Source organism: Cygnus olor, chromosome 11, assembly GCF_009769625.2.
Source record: "Cygnus olor isolate bCygOlo1 chromosome 11, bCygOlo1.pri.v2, whole genome shotgun sequence".
Lineage (NCBI taxonomy): Eukaryota > Metazoa > Chordata > Aves > Anseriformes > Anatidae > Cygnus > Cygnus olor.
This window is the reverse complement of record NC_049179.1, coordinates 743434-769379: the sequence shown is the minus strand read 5'-3', so window position 1 is coordinate 769379 and position 25946 is coordinate 743434. Positions and strand designations below refer to the sequence as shown.

The following is a 25946-nucleotide window of genomic DNA, read 5'->3' as shown; positions in this document are numbered from 1 at the left end:
GGCTCGTGTTGGCTAGACGCAACTGGCTCGTGTTGGCTAGACGCAACTGGCTCGTGTTGGCTAGACGCAACTGGCTCGTGTTGGCTAGACGCAACTGGCTCGTGTTGGCTAGACGCAACTGGCTCGTGTTGGCTAGACGCAACTGGCTCGTGTTGGCTAGACGCAACTGGCTCGTGTTGGCTAGACGCAACTGGCTCGTGTTGGCTAGACGCAACTGGCTCGTGTTGGCTAGACGCAACTGGCTCGTGTTGGCTAGACGCAACTGGCTCGTGTTGGCTAGACGCAACTGGCTCGTGTTGGCTAGACGCAACTGGCTCGTGTTGGCTAGACGCAACTGGCTCGTGTTGGCTAGACGCAACTGGCTCGTGTTGGCTAGACGCAACTGGCTCGTGTTGGCTAGACGCAACTGGCTCGTGTTGGCTAGACGCAACTGGCTCGTGTTGGCTAGACGCAACTGGCTCGTGTTGGCTAGACGCAACTGGCTCGTGTTGGCTAGACGCAACTGGCTCGTGTTGGCTAGACGCAACTGCTCGTGTTGGGCTAGACGCAACTGCTCGTGTTGGCTAGACGCAACTGGCTCGTGTTGGCTAGACGCAACTGGCTCGTGTTGGCTAGACGCAACTGGCTCGTGTTGGCTAGACGCAACTGGCTCGTGTTGGCTATACGCAACTGGCTCGGGTTGGCTAGACGCACTGGCTCGTGTTGGCTAGACGCAACTGGCTCGTGTTGGCTAGACGCAACTGGCTCGTGTTGGCTAGACGCAACTGCTCGTTGTTGGCTAGACGCACTGGCTCGTGTTGGCTAGACGCAACTGGCTCGTGTTGGCTAGACGCAACTGGCTCGTGTTGGCTAGACGCAACTGGCTCGTGTTGGCTAACGCAACTGGCTACGCAACGGCTCGTTTGGCTAGACGCAACTTGGCCTCGTGTTGGCTAGACGCAACTGGCTCGTGTTGGCTAGACGCAACTGGCTCGTGTTGGCTAGACGCAACTGGCTCGTGTTGGCTAGACGCAACTGGCTCGTGTTGGCTAGACGCAACTGGCTCGTGTTGGCTAGACGCAACTGGCTCGTGTTGGCTAGACGCAACTGGCTCGTGTTGGCTAGACGCAACTGGCTCGTGTTGGCTAGACGCAACTGGCTCGTGTTGGCTAGACGCAACTGGCTCGTGTTGGCTAGACGCAACTGGCTCGTGTTGGCTAGACGCAACTGGCTCGTGTTGGCTAGACGCAACTGGCTCGTGTTGGCTAGACGCAACTGGCTCGTGTTGGCTAGACGCAACTGGCTCGTGTTGGCTAGACGCAACTGGCTCGTGTTGGCTAGACGCAACTGGCTCGTGTTGGCTAGACGCAACTGGCTCGTGTTGGCTAGACGCAACTGGCTCGTGTTGGCTAGACGCAACTGGCTCGTGTTGGCTAGACGCAACTGGCTCGTGTTGGCTAGACGCAACTGGCTCGTGTTGGCTAGACGCAACTGGCTCGTGTTGGCTAGACGCAACTGGCTCGTGTTGGCTAGACGCAACTGGCTCGGTGTTGGCTAGACGCAACTGGCTCGTGTTGGCTAGACGCAACTGGCTCGTGTTGGCTAGACGCAACTGGCTCGTGTTGGCTAGACGCAACTGGCTCGTGTTGGCTAGACGCAACTGGCTCGTGTTGGCTAGACGCAACTGGCTCGTGTTGGCTAGACGCAACTGGCTCGTGTTGGCTAGACGCAACTGGCTCGTGTTGGCTAGACGCAACTGGCTCGTGTTGGCTAGACGCAACTGGCTCGTGTTGGCTAGACGCAACTGGCTCGTGTTGGCTAGACGCAACTGGCTCGTGTTGGCTAGACGCAACTGGCTCGTGTTGGCTAGACGCAACTGGCTCGTGTTGGCTAGACGCAACTGGCTCGTGTTGGCTAGACGCAACTGGCTCGTGTTGGCTAGACGCAACTGGCTCGTGTTGGCTAGACGCAACTGGCTCGTGTTGGCTAGACGCAACTGGCTCGTGTGGCTAGACGCAACTGGCTCGTGTTGGCTAGACGCAACTGGCTCGTGTTGGCTAGACGCAACTGGCTCGTGTTGGCTAGACGCAACTGGCTCGTGTTGGCTAGACGCAACTGGCTCGTGTTGGCTAGACGCAACTGGCTCGTGTTGGCTAGACGCAACTGGCTCGTGTTGGCTAGACGCAACTGGCTCGTGTTGGCTAGACGCAACTGGCTCGTGTTGGCTAGACGCAACTGGCTCGTGTTGGCTAGACGCAACTGGCTCGTGTTGGCTAGACGCAACTGGCTCGTGTTGGCTAGACGCAACTGGCTCGTGTTGGCTAGACGCAACTGGCTCGTGTTGGCTAGACGCAACTGGCTCGTGTTGGCTAGACGCAACTGGCTCGTGTTGGCTAGACGCAACTGGCTCGTGTTGGCTAGACGCAACTGGCTCGTGTTGGCTAGACGCAACTGGCTCGTGTTGGCTAGACGCAACTGGCTCGTGTTGGCTAGACACTATTGTGTACAAGCAGTCTTCCACCAACTTTATTTTCTCCGTACCATTACAAACAGCAATAGTTGTTCCCTGCCAGTCTCTTGAGAGAAATATTTCTCTCCTCTCAGACAACATGCAGTCAGAGCCATACCAAGACCTCAAAAAACATGGACTGGCCCATTCAAGAGCCTATGGTTGTTCAACACCAGCAGGATTACTCACAGTACTTCAGCCAATAGATCACATGTGATGAAGCTCTTAATACTTATTCATTAGGCCAAAGATGAAAAGCCAAAACCTTAAAAAGAATTGTGAGGAAAAAAAAGTCCTACTTTCTCCAAACTAGAAACCTTTAAGAGATTATGAATGTATCCCAGTTATACTCCCTCTCTTTTAAAAGGAAAAGTCTCCCTAACAGCCTAAGAAGCACTTTAAAACAAACAAAACCAAAATTGAAATAATCATAGTAAGCATGTATTCAGCTGTTTCTGACCTTCAAAACACCCTCTCCTTGTACATTTTTCCCTACTGGATTTGCATCAATGAAAAATGGTAAGTTTGGAGATAGACTGTGACACAACCTTTGATTTTTTGGATACTTTAAAATTTTAGCTATTTAAATCACTGCAAATCAAACATCCTCATTTTCACTAATTGATGCCATAGTCCAATCAAAGACTGTCTTATGTTGCCCTCATTGAAACTGGTGTGGTATGGAAGCCAAATGCACTCGCAGCATTTCCTTTTAATATATTATTAACCTAAATATTGTAATAAGAGTACACTAGGGAATTCCCTGACTAAACATGGTATTTAACTATAATAAAACAATACTATTTGCTTCTGCTACTTAAAACTCATCTTGGTTTTCTGCAGTTCCCAAATTTTAAAGGTGCATGGCTCCAGGAGAGTATTATCTCAAACCAGAACAGCATTTTAACAGTAAGATTGCTAACAGGTTGCAAGTTGAAGCTTGCTGAGATCTACTGAATGACCAATGCCCACAGCAGTTTCTCACAGTGGCCATACTCACTTATTTCAAGACCAGCACATGTTACCAGAAGACTCAGAAGTCTGTTGCTTGTATGAACATTTATAACTGAAGCACCTCTGGATTTTCACTCAAGAAACAGACATTTATCCTATGCTGAAGTACACATACTGAAAGCGTAACACCTGATTTTTAAGACATAAATTACAAGACCTTATGACAAACTTAACTGGCATCCTTACTAAATATCTACTACTGCTACACAATTATCAGTGCTTGAAGAGCAGCACGTAACAGTTACCCTTTGTTGTGACTTGCCCAAATTAAACACCCACCAAAGAGGGAGAATTTTTTCTTCCAAATAGGGAAAATTAATTTTTTCCTAGACTAAATGAGCCTTATGCTCTTAACACCCTTTCGCTTTCACAGTAGGGGATTCGTGGGGGTGGGGGGAACAGGAAAAAAGCAGAAAGCCTGTCTTCCATAGTGTATTCATCCAGGTAAGAATATAGTAACAAAGCCACAGAAAGCTCTGTTGTTAAGCACTTCCAGGCTCTCAACTTCTATCCAGACAGAAGAGTATCTCATTTGAGGGAGGGCAAAATTAGCAAAAATGAACTCAGTCAAGACAACACCATTTATAAACAAAACAAACCTTGCTCAATTTCAGAAGAGGACAGTAAATCCTATTCTAAGCAGCATGAGAAAAGGCAGGAAGAAAACTGAGGGAACCAAAATTCATCATTCCTATCCAATGCCGTCTGATTTGCAGTAAGAACAACCTTCCAGCATGTCTTTGCAAAAGCAGACTCCAGGAAGTTACAAAGGCAAGTACATAGACATCTTGTTCAGGATTGCCAAAAACCGTATGTTTTAATTGCCAGGTATTACATCCTTTGGATAAGTTAACAGTACGAAGGAAAATACTTTCCTCAAAACCACTGTACTTGTATTTTGCTTGTATTCTACAGATGAAAAAAAAACATCTTAACCTCCATCTTCAGAGACAGCCATAACAAACACATATGAACACCCTTAAATAAACAAACATCTTTACAATAACAGCTGGTGGAGAAGGGACAGAGGAAGATGGCCAAATGAAACCACACCTCTTCTTGGTTTTTCTCCTAGTAAAACTCTTCCAATACTATGTTGCACTTTGCCACAGGAAATTTAACAGTTACCATACCCATTCTTCCAAAAGAATCTCCAAAACCACGGTTCAACTGCATCTCACTACGACCAAAATCTCTATCCATGTTTCCTCCCATTCCACCACGGAACATTTCTGTAGAGAATAATGCACAAAACAGAAATATTCTGTCATATTCGACTAAGTTGATGCTCATACAATATTTGTTTCACAGCTGCTTGTTTAAACAGAAGTAAGTTTAATTCACAAGTCAGAGGCACCTCTCCTTCCAGTTCCTATGCTTCCATGCACGTCACATATTTCTTCTGAACACATTTACATTACCCACCCTTATGTAAAGAGGACTTTTAATAAGGCTCACAGACTAGCAAACTAGTACTAGCAAACTAGTAAGTATTCACCTACCTCCCATTCGGTTGACTCCAAATCCCCCCATATTAGCCATTCCTTCCATTCCACGAAATCCAGGAAGCCCTGTAAAATAAAGAAGAATGTTTTTTTTCCTATCCAATATTAAAAAAACACATAAGACAAAGAATTTGACTGCACGTACCGCCTCCCATTCTATTCATTCCGCCAAAACCAGGACCATCTATTCCCATACCTTTAAACCAAAAAGACCAAACACCATTTAGAAGACAGGTAAGATCCTAATATATTTCAAAAATGCAAAGACAGTGTCTCAAAAACACACAATGCAAGGCTTACTTTGACAAGAGCATTCTTCCAAACACAGAAATGAAAATTATAAACTTAAGCTCTGTAAGTTAAAAATTAAGAATATGACTTTACCTCCTGGACCCATGTTCCCCATTCCACCACCCATGTTCAACTGTGTTGCACTGATGGGCTGTCCGCCTGGTCCAAGTCCCATACCAATGCCACCAAGGCCACCTTGGAAAAGAAGAAAAAATAACTATTATCATAAGACTCTCTGCATCATAAAGAGACCATAGTAAGCAAAAGTACTACAAAACTGTTCCAAGACACTATCAACATGTATTAAGTGCAAAGAGTTAAAAATGAAGTGTGTGTACTCACGAGGTAATTGTGGACCTTTGCTGTCTGCAACACGGAAATCTTCATGAGGGACTGATTTGTCATCCTGATAAAAAACAAGGATGCTATGCTATGATCCCTTCAATGTTTTGGCAGAGATACATAAGGTAGAAAGAAATATAAGCAACTTACCATTTTTACATGCATGGGTCTGTCGAACAGGAATTGTCCATTGAACATAGCTGAAGAAATGCGATTCAAGGACTCTAACTACAGAAGACAATTTAACTATTTCAAAAGAATCACTGTAAAAACTTACTTAGTGTTTGTACCACTTTTAGGAGTCTTAACTTTCCTTAATTAACATTTAGAATGCTGTTTCAAAGGTCAGAAAGAGACTATATAAATTGTTAGGAATATAAAAGTTGTCTTCACGGGTGTCACTTTCCCTGTGTATTTTAAGTCTGTTCAACCTCATCAAGAACAGCTTTTTACACCCTAGCAGTAAATTCAGTCACTATTAAAAAAAATAAAACAATCTAGTCCCTTATCTAGCTACAAAGCAAACAAGCACCATTTGCAAAACTATACTGTAAAGAGACATTAAAAATGACTAAGCCATATTTGACCATTTTTTTCCTTTTTTCCAAAGCCAAGGATACATATTGCTTGAACAGCTTCAATTGCTTGTTCAAAAGTAACTGTTCCCATTCCTCGACTCTTGCCATCTTTATCTTCTTTGATGTCTGCACGCTTTACAGTTCCAGCAATGCTGAATACTTCCTTTAGTTTCTTCCAGCCAACTTTAAAGTCAAGCTTGCACAGACAAATATAAGTGATTTCACTGCACATTTCTGTTCTACCATTAATTTTCAAAGATTGTCTACACTGCAGTAAAACTTTAATTCACAAAATGCTTTATACATGTAAACAGACAGAATTTTGTAACATATACAGGCTGCAACCAAGTCTAACATATATGTTACTAAAAGCAACAAGTTATAGCACTTATATCTATTGTAATTTTCTAATTAACATACTAATGCTGAGAAATGGATGGGTTCTTGTAAACCAGCTGTACTCCCATGCCTGTTTCTTAAATTTGTGCAAATAAAGAACTGATGAAGTACACCCAAACATAAGAGTTTAAGTTAGTATAAAGTAACTAGCAAGAAAAAAGTACATTGAATTAAAAATAGAAGAAATGCAGTTGTAAATATAGTGAAAAATGGAAAAGACTTCTTTTTCAAATTTGATTGTACAATAATTAAAACTGCAAGAGAGCTTTAAGAGTGCAACACATTTTTCACGTCCAAAATCTGGATACATGTCTTGCATTTTTAGTTGAATATCCTAATTGTGAATTAACATTTCACATTTCCTCTTAATATTAAAACTGGATTATGCAGGTATTTTACAAAGATCAAGTATTATAGCTTTAAAATACATTTTAAAACTTACATTAGCAACAAAAAATAGTGGACCCAAGCCTGCCTGCCTGCAAGTTACTGATAACCTCAGGAGGAATGTTTGGATTGTTGACAATAGAAGGTGGTAAATTCATTAATCCAGGTGCCATATCAGGTCCTTGTCCTCCTGGAAACTGTCCTCCTACACGCTGCAATGCCCTGCGGGCATGTTCACCTTCAGGATCCTGCAACACGTGCAAAAATAAAGCCAACTTAATCATCAATATCAGGACTGGTAATAAATAAGTACTGTTTGAAATTCTACATAAACCCGTCAAAATTATCAACTAATATCCTTGTCCATGTCAGAGGGATCAAGAACCGAATTAGCATGGAGACCTAATTCCCTCACCTCTAGAGGTGGGTCCTTTCAGATGAGGGTTGAGGCATATTGGCAAAGCACTTGTTGAAGAAGCGTGCACTGCCACTTCACATGCTGTACCTAGCCTATGGACAAGTAGAAAAGATTTCAATCTAAAGGACTGTCAGTCTAGTACCTTCTTCCAAGAACTGATTTAATTTAAATAGTTTTTTTTGATATGTTAATAACCATTATTAAAGCTATAACAGGACATAAAGAACTGTATCAGACACTATTATATGCTACAACACTACAATAGAAACATTGACATTAATTTCACTTTCCAAATCAGTAAAAGTTCTCTGCTTCCAACCCCATCCTTGCACATATGTAGTAGTCTGATACTCAGCTTGTTCTGCTCAAACTCATATTTTGAGGCAGGTAAGGAACATGAATTTCAACAGCAGCAGATGACACAGGTAAGAATATGAAGTTAAAGAAGTTAAAAGGTTGTGTAAAAGAAAAATAGTATTAGGTTATTTTGGCTTTAGGACATATTTTCGTCAGTTCACTTGGCGTAGTATCAAGACCTTCTGGAAGCCAGCAGGCACTTTAGCCCGTTAAGAAAATGTTAAAAAAAAATAAAAATTACACAGCTAGACACTTAAAACATGGTACCCGTCATTTCAGTAGTTACATTATCTTCACAATTTATTTTAAAAACAGCAATAATCATACCTCTTTAATATTCAGGGGTCTTCCATTAAGATCGTACTTGTTCATAGTTTCTAATGCTTTCTTAACAAATTCTTCATCTTTGAATTCAACCACACTTAGAGGGAACAAAAACATTTGGAGTGTTAAAATAAAGTTTAAAACATTAAACTTAACAGAACGTTTGGATAGTAGTGTGTTTCTACACACATAGAAAAAGAAACTTACCCACAACCCTACATCCACGATGATTTGTAATCATATGTAAAGAGAGGAAAAAAAAGTCAGTCAACACATATGCTAGAGTATTTAAGAGTCCAGTTAAAGATCCAAGCTCACTGTTAAATAACTATTCATCAAGTTATTTTCAGCTTCAAAATTCATAATACATGCTTTTACTAGTAGCCAAGCCGAATTTCTCCTACTTTCTCAACATACATACCATTCAAAATGCATTATATTATATTTTGTTCTCTTTGAGCCAAACCAGAATTGGACTACAGAAAAATGCCACACAGATCCATGTAAGGAAAGCTGGGGGGAAGGAAGGGAAGGGGCAGAAGGAAAAAAAAAACGAAAACATAACCAAAAACCAATCAAGACACTCATCATGTCATTAAAAGCTGCCTGCCAACTAGAGAATTCAAATCCACATACATCAAATATACCAGTGCAATGAACAAGGTGTCTGCATACTTCTTCAGTATTACTAGCATATTTGAGAGATTACTGTGTAAGAAAATAACCTTTTTGACTGCACCAGAATCCTTCTAATAAAACAAAGAGTTTAGGATTGATCTAAGTGAATGAAAGCTGAAAGCATGTTTTAGTTTTAGCAAGCGCTGAAGAAAATCATTTACAACTACTGTTACAACTTCAGTTAAGACTCAAACCTGCATTTCTCAAGTTCTCACTGCAGGTTCGGAGCTACTATTGGCCAAACTTTTGACTATTTTTAAGACGACAAAGGAGCTTTAACAATCTTCACTCTTAATGCCTCACTGCTGACACTGTTTTGGCTACCAACCATCTCCATCCATTTAGTTTTAAAAAAAGCAAATACATTAATCCAGTGTTTAGAGTACCAACCGTGTAAAGCTGTCAAATCAGGCACTTCAAACAGTATATTCTTAGCTAACATTTTATACTTCATGTCCCCAAGAAGAGAATACTACACTAACAAAATTTAAATAAAATCAATGATTTATTGAACGTCCTTTATATAAAACAGATTTGTACCAAAACAAAGATGTTGGCTAAAAGAAGAATTAAGTGAATGCCATTGGTTGAAATTTACGAAGTATTTCGTCCTTTACAGCCAGCTAGCTTAAGCTGCGTGAAAGTGTCAGACTATTTCTAATACAGAAACCTCAAAGCTATCTTAATGAAAATCAGTGTGGAAATGAAACTTACTTTCCAATAACTGGTACAGGTATTATACAAAAATAAAACTGCTGAGGAACTTTTAAACCTCTAGCAGATTGTTGCCCACGGCACTTACCCTTGATTTTCCTTCAGCATCCTTAAACAGCTCCACGTATGTAACCTCACCAACTACATAAGACATACAAAGGGAAAATACCAAGAGACAATGCATTTAAACACCAGTATCTTTCTTTTCTGTGCCCCTGTGCACAACTCTACAGAGAAGCACCTATTATTCACCAACAATCAAAACCAGACCAACATACCTCCTGTCGATGGCTATATAATTTAGCTAATTTTCAGAAATATGCAACAGCCACATTCTCAAAATCTAAAAACAAACAACTATATTTAACCTAATTCATACTGCAGATCATATTTTGGCCAGTATGATATAGTTGGTGAACAAATTCAGATATACACAGTCCCTTAACCTAACAAATGAAACGTCAACATTCACTGAAAAGTGTTACATTTATCATCCTACTCACAACACCTGTTTTAAGGTGACTTTCTACCTGAATGTCTTCAATCATAAGTTTGCCTTCAATAATAACCAAATTTACACATCAAATATTTCACAGCAAGCCACTCACTTTCTAAAGTTGGAAGTTTCAGTAAATAAACCAATCAAATAATCATGTCACCTTACAACAGATACACCAGCAGTTACAGAACTGGGGGACTGGCATTTTTCACAGCCTAAAAGCCAAGTGTGCTTTGCATTACTTTTGAAGAATCTATTTTTTCAAGAAAAAAAAACACAGAACTAGCTTTTTACAGAAGTCATACATTAGCGTTCTTCTCCCCAAAACTTAAAATTTAAGTTTGGGGTATTAACATTTCTCTATCAGAACCACAACAATAGTAACAAGCTTTTAATATAAGTCTCCAGACAAGCAATCATGGCAGTAATGACAATGCAGACAAAGTTAATTCCACAGCCAGATTCCACCAAAGAAATACAAAACAACTTTTGAAAGACGTCCTTTCATATTCGTATGTTAACACACTAAATGTGTTGCTTAAATACAATAGCCCTTTAAAAAAAATCTACAAAGACTACAACTAGACGAAAACACAATCTCTTGAAGTCATGAGGTCATGCATATACTCTCTGCTGTCACACTACAATGGCAGAAGATAATGAACACTTCGTTTACCAATCCTACTCTGCAATGCAATTGTCTCAGATGAAAGAGGGGGAAGGAAGATAGATGTACCAAGTAAAGGCCAAAAAATAAAAAAATTAATAAAGAAAGTCAAATCAAATCTGTGTGGCTCAAAGGACATATACATTATATTTTACCCCTTTTTATAGGAAGTGCATTATAAGGAATAAATTACCTTTCTCTCTCATAAGATCTTTAATAGCCTGCCATTTCATGTCATATGGGATGTTGCTAATGAAAACTCGATTACGATTAACAGCCTTCTTCTCTCCACTGCCCGCATTCTTCTCCTTTGCATAGGGGTGGAATCTATTCTTGTTTCCAAGAGAAGGGATTGCCTTTGGTTTTGCAGCAAACTTCTCTTTCACTGGTGCTTTCTCTTCTTTTGCTGTCTCATCATTCTCCCTACATTCCAAATAAATAAATGGGTCTTACTTTGGATTATAAGACTACTATATCAGCTACATATGTAGGTCTATACCTCCTACACTAACAGACCTCCGAAGATGTCAAATCCCACTTTTCAAATTAGGAAAAATAAATTAATTTTACCGGTTTAATTTCAAAATACATTGCTTTACCTAGAACAAAAATCAACATTACAAGAGATTTATTCACTATTATAAGTACAGACAACACATCTTGCTACTTCAGGTATATTCCATTTCCATTATGTCTGTCAAGATTCAGGAACATGGTGCTATGAAACTACTACTACTCTCAGAACACGACTCAGCTGAAAAATAACCTACAGCATCTGTACTTTAGTACTTCAATAATTTTCAAATCAAACTTGGCAAAGTTGCACGCTATTCACCACAGAAGTCAGAGTTGAAATGGTCTAATTTTTGGAACAGCTTGGTATACTTCATTCAATGTATTAATAAATATATAAAATCAACTCTTAATAGGCAAATGACCTTTTATCCAGTACAAATCATTTTTATTCACAAATTGTGCCAGACTACTTTTAGACAGAAATTAAAATTAAATTTAGAACAAACACTCTTTTCATTTTCACTGCTTAACACCAGTATACTTTGAAAACATGATAAATGCATAAGAAAGAGGTCTGTTACGACATGCTCTGCATCTGAGACCAATTAATTCACCAGGAATTATCCGTTAAAAACAACAATAAAGACTTCTGGTCCTTAGTCTTTCAAAACTCTAGCAACAACAGCTGCTTTCCTTTTAAAAATATTTTTAGATGAAGAATGCAGCACAACTCACTTCCTCTCCTTTAATGCAGCACATTTCTCAGCTTTGGTAAAAACTATACACTTTGAACAGAATTAGAAAAAAAAAATCCAAACCAAAAGCCATACCTCTACAGCACTCTTCAAAGTGTTAATATTACAAGGAGACTTAGAATGCCAACAGAGGATCAAAGTGCCTGAATTGTTACTTAAAAAGTAGAACCACTGAACTGAAAGACTCCAGTAACAAAGCCACACAAATATGAACCACTAAACAGCTGCTATATAGATACAGAGCAACACCTAGTTCAAATCTCACTGCAGTTAACAAGAACCTTAAAAGCATGCATAAAAGTACTTTTTGTATTAAAGAGCCAACACTGGTCACTCAAGTTAGAACAACGATATGGAAGCGTCTCACAGAAGACTGTCAAAGAGATTGACTGTGTATCCCCTCTAAGTAACATCACTGTCCTTTCAATTTGTCCCACTTTCCAGAAGGTTTAGTTTTTAATCTAATTTTGACAGTGCTGGTGGTTTCTGGTGTAAAATTTGCCAAAACAAGCACTTCAGTTTTACCATAGTAATATGGCAAGATTGAAAATTTCGATTTATTGAAATTATTATTTTCAGCTCTCTTTGCATAGTTTTTAACAAACCAGTAAGTGACAGCCTTGCACTCAGAGCATGTGCAAATAGCCTTTCAGGAAGTTAAACGTATTATCTACCCAAGCTTGGGCACTTTTCAGGGAGGAATAGCTTCAAACACAAACATTTTTCTCCCATGACTTTTTCCCAAATTTTGAAGTACTCATATGATATGAATTTCACAGTCCTTGTGTTTACAAGTGGATTAAAAGAGAATTAGCAACTGAGAAATGCATGGACATTACTCAGGTTAAATATTCCTACAATTTAAAACATTCAGTCAACAACACGTTATCTAGATCAAGCATTCTCCAGTTTCCTCTGTATCATTACTCCCCCATACCGTCCTGTCTGCTGTGGCAATATAATTCTTGTGTGGCTGTGTAATGATGTGAAATGGGTGGAACAAGGCAGGGAACTGGCAGAAGCCAGGGGGAGGGACCGTGAGGAGGGCAAGAGTAATGTTTCAGTTTTCCAGTCAGATCTGTTTTTTTCCAATCCAGTTCCATTTGCGAACACAAAACTTCTCCCAGTGATACTCTTATCAAAATCTGAGTTCTTCTCTAGGTTTTAGGATTAGACCAACGGATTCTCTTTAGCCTTTTAAGCTCTTTCCTGCTTAAAGGATTATGAAACAGCCCCTACATGCTCAGCGTAGCGCACAGGAAGAGCCAGGCCTCCAAACACAGAACCCACAGGTTCTACAACACCTGGCTGTACAAACCAGTAGAGAGCAGAGAGGACACAAGTCTTGCATAAACTCTTAAATCCGAGAAACAAGAAGACACTTCACTTAATCTGGGAACAAAAGCCAGCCTCCTGGAAACAGAGAGTTAGTTAAAAAAAATAAAAATTGATCCTTCTCACAAAACTCATCTGCCAAAATCAATGGGCCAGTGAACAATCTGGAGGCAAAGATTCTTTTGCAGACATAGTCCTCTCAGGAAAAGTACCTTCAATCAAAAAATACATTCAAAGAAATGTGACTTTAGCCATGCACAGAACACAGAAAAGACAGCCTCAGAAACCATAAATTCTCATTTTCTCAAGGGAAAAACAACAGTAGTTTCTACTCGCCTTTTGTATGAATTAATCACTTTATACCTTTAATTAATATTTGCCTGTGAAATCACTAGCAGATTTCTAGGGTTGAAAAGAGATGTCTACACTAATTTCTCAGAATAAAGTATTCCTCCACTGAATAAAAAGATGAAGTACCTTTTGAAAAATCACAGCTTCAAAATTCCAAAAACTTTTGGAAAGAAAAGACAACTTTTATTCCTCTGCTCATGTGCATCTGTACATCCATATGGATAACAAGCTCAGTAAAGACTGTAATGCAGAGTCCACAATTGAACGTGTGATTCTAAAGCACATATATCAGTTCAGGTTTGTTGCACTCATCAGCTCCTCTGATCAATACAATAAATTTAGGGAGGTATACAAGCTGAAACCAGGATTCCTTTCAAATTTAATTTGAGTGCTAAGCAAAGCTGGTTACTGAAATACTCTTTTAAGTAGCACCTCCACAATGATAGATTATTCCTTTTTACGTTTCTTTCAGAAAAGACCAGAAACTGTATGCAGAGTAAGATTTGAAACTCTGTTACCAAGAACTCTGCCTTATTTTCAAACTTGAAGCTAACAACTTCTATCTTGCAGAATAACAGGATTTTTCATTTGCTGGCAATTACTTTTGGAGGGAAAAGAAGAAAAATTGCTGACAGGAGTAATACAGGAAAAACTACTTTGTTATTTTATGAGTAGCAACTCCAAAAGACAATAAATTACTATACGCCTCAAAAGATGCAAAAAGGTCACAGTCTTTCAGCCAATATTCAATAATTTGTGTAGTTTGGATGCTGAGGGCCAGGTTCAGAGGAAAGAAAAGAAAACAGATACAAAATACTCTGTTACAGCAATGTGAAGCTTATAACTTGTAAACTATATGAATTTCCCTGGGAGTCAAATAAAGGCATGAAGTTACTCCTTTATTCTCCATTTTGATATTATGCCTGATCCCACATCTATTTTTAAGCACAACAGTATCAAACCTGGGCTGCATACAACACATTAGAAGTTCACAGACCTCTCAACAGCCTTGATGTATTCCGGTAGAAAGCCTTCTAAAAAATGTATTCTCCTTCTAAGATGTGAATGACATTAAGAAGTGCTGAAATTTCAATGATACCAGGCTAAAACGTAGCTCATCTAAAGAGGTATGAACCTTGAAGCCTAACATCAAGAAGAAGAGAACCCATAACAGGCCGTTTGGTTTATTTTTCTGGAGACCTACCGCCTCTGGCTGCCTTACACTACGCTCCTTTTAGACCTACTATTTAAGGCATAGCTTACCTATTGCATATACGATAATTTTACTGGAAAGGTTTGTGGGTTTGTTTGCTTGTTTTGTGAAGTAAACCACTGTAGGGCTCTCTTACCATTCTCACATACACAAAGACCAGCTCAAAGGCTAACAAAACATACTACGGTAGGACATGGAAACGTGAACAAGACCAGAACCGACCCACAACTCTTGCAGACGCGGATCCCCCGACCCCCGCCAAACCAGAGCCCGTTACAGCAACCCAGCGGCTCAAACCACCCGAGCCGAGCGCAGCCTCCTGCCCCTCACCCAACGGCAACGCTGCTCGGCGGCCTCTCACCGGGGCGCAGCCGCCCGGCCCCCCGGCACTGCGAGCCCGCCGCGAGCCTTGCGCCTTCCCCCGACCCACTCCGGCCCCCCTCAGGTAACGGGGCACCGGAGCGGCGCGGGCCCGCGGCGGGGGAGGAGCCGGGCCAGGGCGTGGGGAGGAGAGGGCCGGCCGCCTGCCTCCATCCCTCCCTGCCTCCCCGCGTCCCTCCCGCCGCGGCCCGGGCGGGCCCGCCGCCCCCCGCCACACACATTTTGACGCCATTTGCGCTGCCCCCGCTGCTCTCGGTTGCTGTCGCCGCCGCCTCCTCAGCCCGCGGCGGCTGCTGCGGCTGTTGTGGTGGTGGTGGTGGTAGCGGCTGCTGCTGTTGTTGCTGCTGCTGCTGAAGCGGCGGCTGGCTGGCGGCGGCGGCGGCCTCCTCGGCCCCCCGCAGCGGCGCGGCAGCCGCGGCCTCCGCCCTGTCGCTCTCCGCCATTTCGCGGCCGGGCCGCGGCCCCGCTGCGGCTCCGTCGAGCAGGGCCCGGAACGCCTCGGCCTCGCCGCGCCGGCCCGGCCGAGTCTCGCGAGAACGGGGCTGGCGGCGGGAGGAGGGGACGCGCCGGGAGGCTTGCGGGTTGCCATGGCGACAGCGGGGGCTGCCGGGCCCGCCCCGGCCCGCCGGGCCGGCTGGTCGTCGACCCCCACAGCCTCAGCACGGGTTCCCTCACGGTCTGCTGCCCCAGTTCCTTCCTGCACCCCGTCCTTGTCCTGAGTGTTCTCACCCCTATGGGAGACGTAATTCCCCACCATGTGCAAATCCTCCTAATTCGTGGCCACTTGCACCGCTGACCCCCACATTTCACGCTCTCTGACCCCAAAGACAGGTGCTTGGAGTGCGCCCTGTTGCTCCCACAGGAACCTCCCGTGGGCCCACCAGCCCTGCACGGGAAGCACAACACCATTTCTGTAAGCTTACGGGTATCTGCAAAGCCATACGGCGCTAACAATAAATATGCTGTTGCACAGTTCCAGTTCTTCACCTTTACATTTCTAATAATGCGGTCCACCCCAACAAATGGCTGTTTGACCCTTAATATAACTGAAGTGCATCACTCCTGTTGTTCAGGAACCATCCGCGTTTCCAAAGCCAGTCACCGCGGTCACAGCTTTCCCCCTACTTCAGAAAATAGACTGTAACTTATTATTCAAATTTTATACTAGGAATACTCAATGAATTGAGGTGATGATCTCTTAAAATGTGCCTTGAATTTTTCCTGTTTATAGTTTTCTTCTTCCTTCATATATCAGTGCAGTCAAAAATAAAGTACTCCTTCTCCTTTAAGATATTCTATGTTAGTTTTTTTGTTTGTTTTGTTTTTTTCAAACATTTCAGTACCTCCACATCTATGGCAAAACGAAGGTTCCTGAATTCCATGGACCCCTTAACCTTGGTGAGAAAACTCACAGACCAAACCCTTGCACTCATCTGCTCAGGGGTGCTGTGGCACCTTTTCAGTATTGGTAGAAAAGCTATCACCTTGTACCTAAAATCTCCTCCAACCATAGGTATCTGATTGCCTGATCGTTTATAAACAGATGAAGATACTGAGTAGATTAAGGTGCAAGCTCAATTATAGTCAGGGCAATGGAAGCTTCTAGATGGGCATTTATTTTATTCTTAAATATAGATAAGAATTAAATATGAATAATTGTAATTCGTCTATAAAAATACAAAATTATATAGGTCCATGCCGCACACATATAGCTAAACATGCCGGCTTCTCTATCACTCATCCTTGAAGCTGTTCATTTATTTACCATGTAGAATCTGTAACATTTTCCTCTCACCTTGCCTTGGCTTCTTCAGTTCCAATTTTGCTCTAATATTTGGTAGTGTGGGGGGGGAAGAGCTTTTCAGTTTAATTCCGCCAGCTATAAGTACCAAAGTATTTCTAAGTGAGTAACCAAATGGATGGTATATCAACATCTATTATACAAGGAAAACCTTTCTGTCCACTACAGCCAATTTATATCAGTGACTTCTGGTTTTTGACCCACAGAAATCCATGCACTTCTTTCAAGAATGCCCATAAATGAAAGCTAAGAAAAGCCAACCAGTGGAGGTTCCACATCTCTATTGGAGGAATGTGTTTCTGGCAAGAGATGGTTAAGAATCACTGATCTAGACAAACATGGGTTTTGGAAATAAATTTTCTTAGCTTCCAGGACTCTCTTTTGTCTCTCTGTCCTTATGACTGTCACACCAGGTGGTGTTAACACCTGAGATTTTGTAGAAAGGTCTAAGATACTCTGACCACCCGTAGTAACCTAATAGCCTACATCCCAGATGAAGGTTAAAAAGCATGTCTAGAGGTCAGATGAGAGGTGTGATGATTTCTGTTCACACATTAACCTTAATTAGATAAATAACTTGGTTATTTGCAATAATTATCATCACTGAAATAGTTAATGTTTACTTTAAATTGCTGTCATTACATTTTACAGCTCTCACTTCTCCAGGCTGAAAGGAAGTAATTCACATGTCCAGGTTACTATGCCCTGTTACCAAGACCTCTGTTCAATTGTGCTTTGCACAGAGCATCTTAATTGTTGAGATCCTATACCCACTAACCCGGCATTATGGCACCATATAGCTGAAACTGAATTCCTATGTCCATGGATGCTGGTAACAGGAAGAACCATTGATTTTTCTTGTACACTTTTGCCTACTTGCACTGAATAATCTACTACGCATTTCAACTGCTACCTTCTCAAATTTGTATGCCTATTTGGCCCAGAATACACCTGGTTTAGTGCCAGTAAAACTAGTTGTCACTTGATGTATTTTTTATGTACAGATATACATCTATAAATGTAGAAGCATTCTGTATAGACGCCTCTAGCGTTGCATAGAGGCATAGCTTACCTTCGGGCCTGAAGAGTGCTACTAGCTTTGTCCTGTCTGCCTTACACCACAATTCCTATTTACAGCATTCAGTTTATCTCAGTTGCCTCTTTCAAGATTTTTATAGGCCTTTTGCATCCTTTTGTAGAAGTCTCACACATAATCACTCAGTATTTCCGTCTTCAAAGAACAATAATAAAAATGAGTGAACAATGCCACTAGGACCTGTTTGGGAGCTGACTGAGTGAACTGGGATTACAAAGTGGCATTTCATTGGCCTACAAAACTGTGTTGAAAAAGTCTAAGTCTTTCCCTAGGAAGATTTCAATGTATAAAATGATTTAAATAAAAATAATAAAATCTACTTGTCACAGTAAGTGAAAACAAACAAACAAACAAAACAGTATCTTTCAATGCTTGTATTTGTGCTAAGAAATCTCTACTGCTACAAACTACCAGTCCCTCCTGAGAATATTTTAAAACTATCTTTTGATAAACAGGCTTCCCACATCTCTACCACCTCTGTTCCCATCCCTACAGGAGACAGACATGGTCTCTGAGGAATGTTCCTGTTACAAGGGGATCCCACATCTGGTAATAAACTGCTCAACATGTTCTCCCCCATGCTGTCCTAGCAAATTCTTTTCAGTCCCCTAGTGTAAATAGTATTTCTCAGTTAGGGTGTATGGCCTTATGGTTATATATTCTTGGCAAGCAGAGAGCTGACAGCACTAATTTACACAAGGAGTCAGGGATAATGTAATATTATTAGTGTTCTTACATATAATATGTAAATATAAACTACTATAAAGAAACTACTCATAGAAGTCTCCTGCAGAAGTAGTAGTTGCGGAGTTAAAATAATTAAACTGTGCATTCTAAGTATAAGCACTGTTTTTAATACAGTGAATTTCCAGTAAATTCAAGTCTCAAGTCCTAGCTGACAAGTCATTGCTCTGAACTTGCCAATGACCAAGTATATATTCAGCATCGTTTTAGAAAGGATCTTTTTAAACTGAAGATAATTTTAAACTGAATCATTTTAAACTGAAGATAAACAGATCATTTTAAACCAAAGATAAACTGATCATTTTAAACCAAAGATAAACTTCAGTTTATCTTAGTGTTGTTTTTATTTTTGTTTCCACTTAAGTCATGATCAAAAGCAGTCCAGCAATGCTTTCATATGTGTTTGGCACACGTGGAAAAAGTTCTAACTTCCTCAAAGTCAGTTTTGTATGTAATGTGAGAGAACTGGACTTCTGAGCTTCACATATTTAAATCCATTGACTGTCTTCCATGGATAATCATTTTCAGACAGACATTGTCCCCACCTGTTTAATGCCCACATGGTGAATGTGTTGCACATATTTTTCCTTGGTTTGCTTGCTAAGGCACCTAAATGGGCTTAGCATTTTCTAAACATTGTCCCTTTTCTAGAAAGCCCTGAGTGCAGCTGGAGAAGGCATGCTCTAACAACAGATTTGCTTTGTAAACCACTTGACTTCTGCAACTCATTTAAAGATTCCTTTCTGCACAGGCACAAATATTTCCAAACCAGTCTGCCTTGCCTAAGGCTGCACCCAAGCTACACTGCTTTACTTTGTGCTAAAAATAAAATAAAATAAAATAAAATAAAATAAAATAAAATAAAATAAAAATTAACTCTGCTCTGCAAATGAAACCCTCTTTTGCATAGCTGTAATGGACCTGAAGTAGAGCAAGTTGTTTTTTAACTCTGGAAAACAAAACATTTTATGCTTCAAAAGGGCAAACTGTCAAATGCAACAGCCTGTCTCACAGCAGGCACCTTCCAGACTGCAGCAGAGCACAGCCATTTCACAGCTAGAGCCCACCTACTGCACGGACCTTCCCACCTGCAGCTGTGGTGCTGATTGCTCCTTCCTCTCGCTCCCATGGCCTTTTAACTTTTTTCTAGTTTGCCTTCTCTGACTTTCTTCCTCCTGTCCCCTCCCCCAAATAAGCCTTCAACAGCACTTTACTACCTCAGACCCCCCAGATAAAAGACTGCACAGATGCCTGCCACAGGAATTAAACTGTGTGTTGAGACTTCAATTCAGTGTGCTGTATATTTATAACCAGAAAAACTGTGCAGCATCCTATGCCCAGAACATGGGATCAGTCACAGAGGAGACCTGCTCTACTTGATCTGCAGCGATCTAACCTCTTTTCCCCCCAGTGAAGGGTTAAATCTCTCTTAAACATCATCATTTTTTTTTCAGTGCTATGCAACCCTTAACTACAACTTAAGTGCCTAAAACTTAATCACTTATTTTTTACCCCAGAAGGCTGTGTGTAACAACACTAGACTCTTGACAGCACTGTTACTGGTTCTATATTGAAACAATTCACATCACCCTTTCTCCCTCCAAGTCATTACTTTAGCTGCTGAAGTTACAAAGGAAGAAAACTTGAGCAACCTGCATTTTGGTCCTTCCTTCCACAACACATGTGGCCTCTAAGGACAGACTGAGAGCCCCTAACACATCCACTGCCTCCCTTTTCCACGGTGAGGCAGAGAATACCTACCTCCTGTGTGTCTAAAGGGAACCCATCCCACCTAAGGCCTTAGAAGACCTTTTTCCTCTCCCTGTTGGCCAGGGGCTTTCCCTGAGCTGAGGTGGAGGAGCTGGGGACACACCTGGGGACAGCTGCCCTCCTCCTGGCCCACTTACACCAGGTGGCACTGTTCATTTTTTACTGGATCCGTGCAATTTTCCACCTTCCCCAACACCAACACTGACTTGTGCTGGACTAAAAAGCCATGATTTTCAACTTGCTTCAGCTTCTGAATCCCTAAACTTTTAGGGAGGTGTGGGCCTATTCAGATATTTAACATAGGGAGATTGCTGTGTAGAAGCCACTCCTCTGCCTCGTTCTTGGCAGTCACCAGAGTACCCTATGGATCCCCAGGATTGTAGACTACATATTTAAGCAGCTGATGAAGTCAGTACCTGGTAAAAGCATGGCATGATAAGCACAAAGAGAGATCTGAATATTTAAAGACTACAGAACAGAGGTGTTTATCCATTTTAAAACATTAAGTACCCTGGAATAAATTATATAAAATAATTTCCACTTGCAACTCTGATCACAGAATCATCCAGGTTGGAAGAGACCTCCAAGATTACCGAGTCCAACCTCTGACCTAACACTAACAAGTCCTCCACTAAACCATATCACTAAGCTCAACATCTAAATGTCTTTTAAAGACCTCCAGGGATGATGACTCAACCACTTCCCTGGGCAGCCCATTCCAATGCCTAACAACCCTTTCGGTAAAGAAGTTCTTCCTAATAGCCAACCTAAACCTCCCCTGGCGCAACTTTAGCCCATTCCCCCTCGTCCTGTCACCAGGCACGTGGGAGAATAGACCAACCCCCACCTCGCTACAGCCTCCTTTAAGGTACCTGTAGAGTGCGATAAGGTCGCCCCTGAGCCTCCTCTTCTCCAGGCTGAACAATCCCAGCTCCCTCAGCCGCTCCTCATAAGACTTGTTCTCCAGACACCTCACCAGCTTCGTTGCCCTTCTCTGGACGTGCTCAAGCACCTCCATGTCCTTCTTGTAGTGAGGGGCCCAAAACTGAACACAGTACTGGAGGTGCACCTCAGTACAGGGGGACAATCACTTCCCTAGACCTGCTGGCCACACTGCTTCTTATACAAGCCAGGATGCTGTTGGCCTTCTTGGCCACCTGAGCACACTGCTGGCTCATATTCAGCCGACTATCAACCAATACTCCCAGGTCCTTCTCTGCCAGGCAGCTTTCCAACCACTCATCTCCCAGCCTGTAGCGCTGCTTGGGGTTGTGCCCCAGGTGCAGGACCCGGCACTTGGCCTTGTTGAACTTCATACTGTTGGCCTCAGCCCATCGGTCCAGCCTATCCAGATCCTCCTGCAGAGCCTTCCTACCCTCGAGCAGAGCGACACACGCACCTAACTTGGTGTCATCTGCAAACTTACTGAGGGTGCACTCGATCCCCTCATCCAGATCATTGATAAAGATATTAAAGAGGACTGGCCCCAGTACTGAGCCCTGGGGGACCCCACTAGTGAGCGGCGTCCAACTGGATTTGACTCCATTCACCACAACTCTTTGGGCCCAGCTACCCAGCCAGTTTCTAACCCAACGAAGCGTACGCCAGTCCAAGCCATGGGCAGCCAGTTTCTTGAGGAGAATGTTGTGGGAAATGGTGTCAAAAGCCTTACTGAAATCAAGGTAGACCACATCCACAGCCTTTCCCTCATCCACTAAGCATGTCACTTTGTCATAAAAGGAGATCAGGTTCGTCAAGCAGGACCTGCCTTTCATAAACCCATGCTGACTGGGCCTGATCGCCTGGTTGCCCTTTAAGTGCCACATGATGACACTCAAGATAATCTGCTCCATGAGTTTCCCTGGCACTGAGGTCAAACTAACAGGCCTATAGTTCCCCGGGTCTACCCCCTGGCCCTTCTTGTAGATGGGCGTCACATTTGCTAGCCACCAGTCCACTGGGACCTCCCCTGATACCCAGGACTGCTGATAAATGATGGAAAGTGGCTTGGCCAGCTCCTCCACCAGTTCTCTCAGTACCCTTGGGTAGATCCCATCTGGCCCCATCGACTTGCGTACATCTAAGTGCTGTAGCAGGTCGCCAACCATTTCCTCGTGGATTATGAGGGCCACATTCTGCTCCCCATCCCCTTCCACCAGCTCAGGGTACTGGGTATCCAGGGAACAACTGGTTTTGCCGCTAAAGACTGAGGGAAAGAAGGCATTAAGCACCTCAGCCTTTTCCTCATCTCTTGTAACTAAGTTTCCCCCCCACATCCAGTAAAGGATGGAGATTCTCCTTAGTCCTCCTTTTTGTGTTGATGTATTTATAAAAACATTTTTTGTTATCTTTAACGGCAGTAGCCAGATTGAGCTCCAGATGAGCTTTGGCCTTTCTAATTTTGTCCCTGCACAGCCTCGCAACATCCTTATAGTCCTCCTGAGTGGCCCGCCCTCTTTTCCAAAGATTATAAACCCTCTTTTTTCTCTTAAGCTCAAGCCACAATTCTCTGGTCAGCCAGGCCGGTCTTCTTCCACGCCGGCTTGTCTTTGGGCATGTGGGGACAGACCGCTCCTGAGCCATTAAGATTTCCTTCTTGAAGAGTGCCCAGCCTTCCTGGACTCCTCTACCCTTCAGAACCACCTCCCAAGGGACTCTGCCAACCAGTGTCTGAACAGCTCAAAGTCTGCCCTCCGGAGGTCCAAAACAGCGATTTTACCGGTCCCCTTCCTGACTTCGCCAAGAATAGAGAACTCTACCATTTCGTGGTCACTCTGCCCAAGACAGCTCCCAACCACCACATCTCCCACCAGTCCTTCTCTGTTTGTGAACAGAAGGTCTAGCGGGGCACCTCCCCTGGTAGGCTCACTAACCAGCTGCATCTGGAAACTATCTCCCACGCCCTCCAGAAACCTCCTAGACTGCTTTCTCTGGGCTGTGTTGTGCTTCCGGGATATGTCTGGGAAGTTGAAGTCTCCCATGAGAACAAGCGCTGACGATTTCGCAACTTCTGCCAGCTGCCTGTAGAACTCCTCATCCATCTCCTCATCCTGGTTTGGCCGTCTATAACAGACCCCCACCAGGATGCTTGCCTTGTTGGCCTTCCCACTGATCCTAACCCATAAGGACTCAACCTTATCATTCCCAGCCTCAAGTTCCACAACATCAAAACACTCTCTAATATAGAGAGCCACACCACCACCCCTTCTGTGCTGCCTGTCCCTTCTGAAGAGCCTATAGCCAGACATTGCAACACTCCAGTCATGAGAGTGGTCAAACCACGTTTCCGTGATGGCAACCAAGTCATAGCCTGCCTGCTGCACGATGGCTTCTAGCTCCTCTTGTTTGTTATCCATGCTGCGTGCATTAGTGTAGATGCACTTCAGTTCGGCCATTGTGATCAATACACAAATTTCTATATAATCCTTCCTTTGTAATGTGCCCCCCCAACTCTATTACTGCTTTGATATCCTGCATATATTATTTCCTTCTGCTAACGCATGTTCTCATAAATTTGTTTTCACTTCTCTAAAGTTGCTTAGGAAGTAACTTTTGAGTTGATCTGTTTCTAAAGATACTTTTGTGCACAATATTCTTCGCTGACTTTACCTTCATAAGCCAATTTTACATTTCCAGCAGCTGACAGTAGGGTTTGTTTGTCTGCGTAGGAACACTCGATAAGCTCTCTAAGCTAAACAGAAAAGCATGTTACAATGGAGCTAGTTATCCTTCAAAGTAGTTACATTTTCTTGACACACCACTCAAATGATCCTTAAACATTAGGAAGTCTTAACCAGGTAATAGCTCTAAGAGTTCCCTATTGCCTTTCACTCATTTGCACCCACTTGGCTTTAAGTCTCTTGCCCAACCTGAAGTTAGGCCAGCTCAATTTGCAAGGTCAATGTACCAAATTACCACATGATTATGAAATATTTCTATTTCTGTTCGAGGGCTCTCCACTGAAGACACGCTTAACACTCCCTAAAATAAGGATCAATGGCAAATATGATTTAAGTAACTGATGACAGCTCTTATTATGTTGAACACAAAGAAGATAGGCCTGATAAAGAAATGGAAAGTGAAAAGCAGTGAATGCTCCATTTGTTTCTGTATCCAGAATGGCCATACATACACTGCTATCCCATCTGCCTTACAAAAAAATCCTGCACCTAACTAAACAAAACTAGTGACTCTTAAGTGAAAAAGCAATGAAATACAGGAAATAGATTTAGTTATTCCTCACTTTACCATTTGAAAATATAACAACTTGAACAGAAAAACATAAGAACAACAACAACAACAACAACAACGTGTTGTCTGCTGACAACGGGTGGCTGAAGGAGACTGATTCTTTATTGAGGGCTGCCGGTTTCTGCTTCAGTTTGATGTCCATGAAAACTGGATCTCCATCACAGAAACATCTGTAAACTCTTTAAAACTGAACAGTGAGTATCAGGTTCCTAGAAATACTCACATGATTTCAGCAACCTCTGCCATGCAATAGTACAAAAGGAACAATTACTTTACAATTAAAAAAAAAAAATATATCTCTTAACATTCACTTCTGCAAGAATAATGAGAGGAAAAAAGAATTTATCTATGGGCAGGAAGACACCACAACTAAAATAAATATCCTGTAAATATTACAGGAAGGTCCTCCAAGTATAGCAATGCCCAATGATTATCAGAAAAGCCTGAATGTATGCCACTCTCCAAAAACAATTCTGCAACGTGGGAGGGTGACACCATGAAACTCTGAGTCCTTGTGTCTTTGCTAATCCCAAAATCCCAAACCATAGCTGTTCCTCTTTAGCAAGAGATCTTGATTGGGCTCCAAGTAAATCAGGGACAAGGCTAAAAAAATAATAATAATAAAAAAAATCTAGAGCTCCTTAGGAACAGAAGAGGCTCTTTATATACATATTCTGAAAGCATAGTCGTACTATTTCCAACAATCTATTTATAAAGCCTTCATGGGTCTTTAAATATGAGAGGCACTTCAAAAATTAGCTTGGCTTGTAATTTCAGCAACAGACATTGTTTACCACATGACTGACACTGCACCATTAGATGATCAAACAAATAACCATTAGCGAGCATCTCTTTAACCTTTAGTTTAACCATTAGTTCTACCAGCAGGAGGGAGCATGTTTTGAGATTACCCAGTACTTAGAAGCGCACTGCAGACACAGCAGAAGAAACAGGCGTTAAAATGGCTGGTAAAGAAAAACTCTTTTCCCAGCTTGCATTAGGAAGAAAGTGCATTAAACTATCGTGATGTTATTGCACATACCAAGAAGCACGTGAGGTTTTAAAATTATTT

At 42.2% G+C, this 25946-nt stretch overlaps 1 protein-coding gene across 1 annotated transcript in view; it reads right to left on the bottom strand.

Annotated features, from left to right (window-relative positions):
• MYEF2 (myelin expression factor 2) overlaps positions 1–15753 on the bottom strand; it is a 28059-nt gene extending 12306 nt beyond the window's left edge. The window contains 13 exon segments of the mRNA XM_040570528.1: positions 4636–4734; positions 5005–5073; positions 5153–5203; positions 5392–5493; positions 5641–5704; positions 5791–5840; positions 6261–6414; positions 7046–7252; positions 8107–8200; positions 8311–8318; positions 9584–9636; positions 10855–11084; positions 15432–15753. Coding sequence (XP_040426462.1) covers positions 4636–4734; positions 5005–5073; positions 5153–5203; positions 5392–5493; positions 5641–5704; positions 5791–5840; positions 6261–6414; positions 7046–7252; positions 8107–8200; positions 8311–8318; positions 9584–9636; positions 10855–11084; positions 15432–15655 — 1405 coding nt within the window. The 5' untranslated portion in view covers positions 15656–15753.
• Between the last annotated feature and the right edge of the window lie 10193 nt (positions 15754–25946).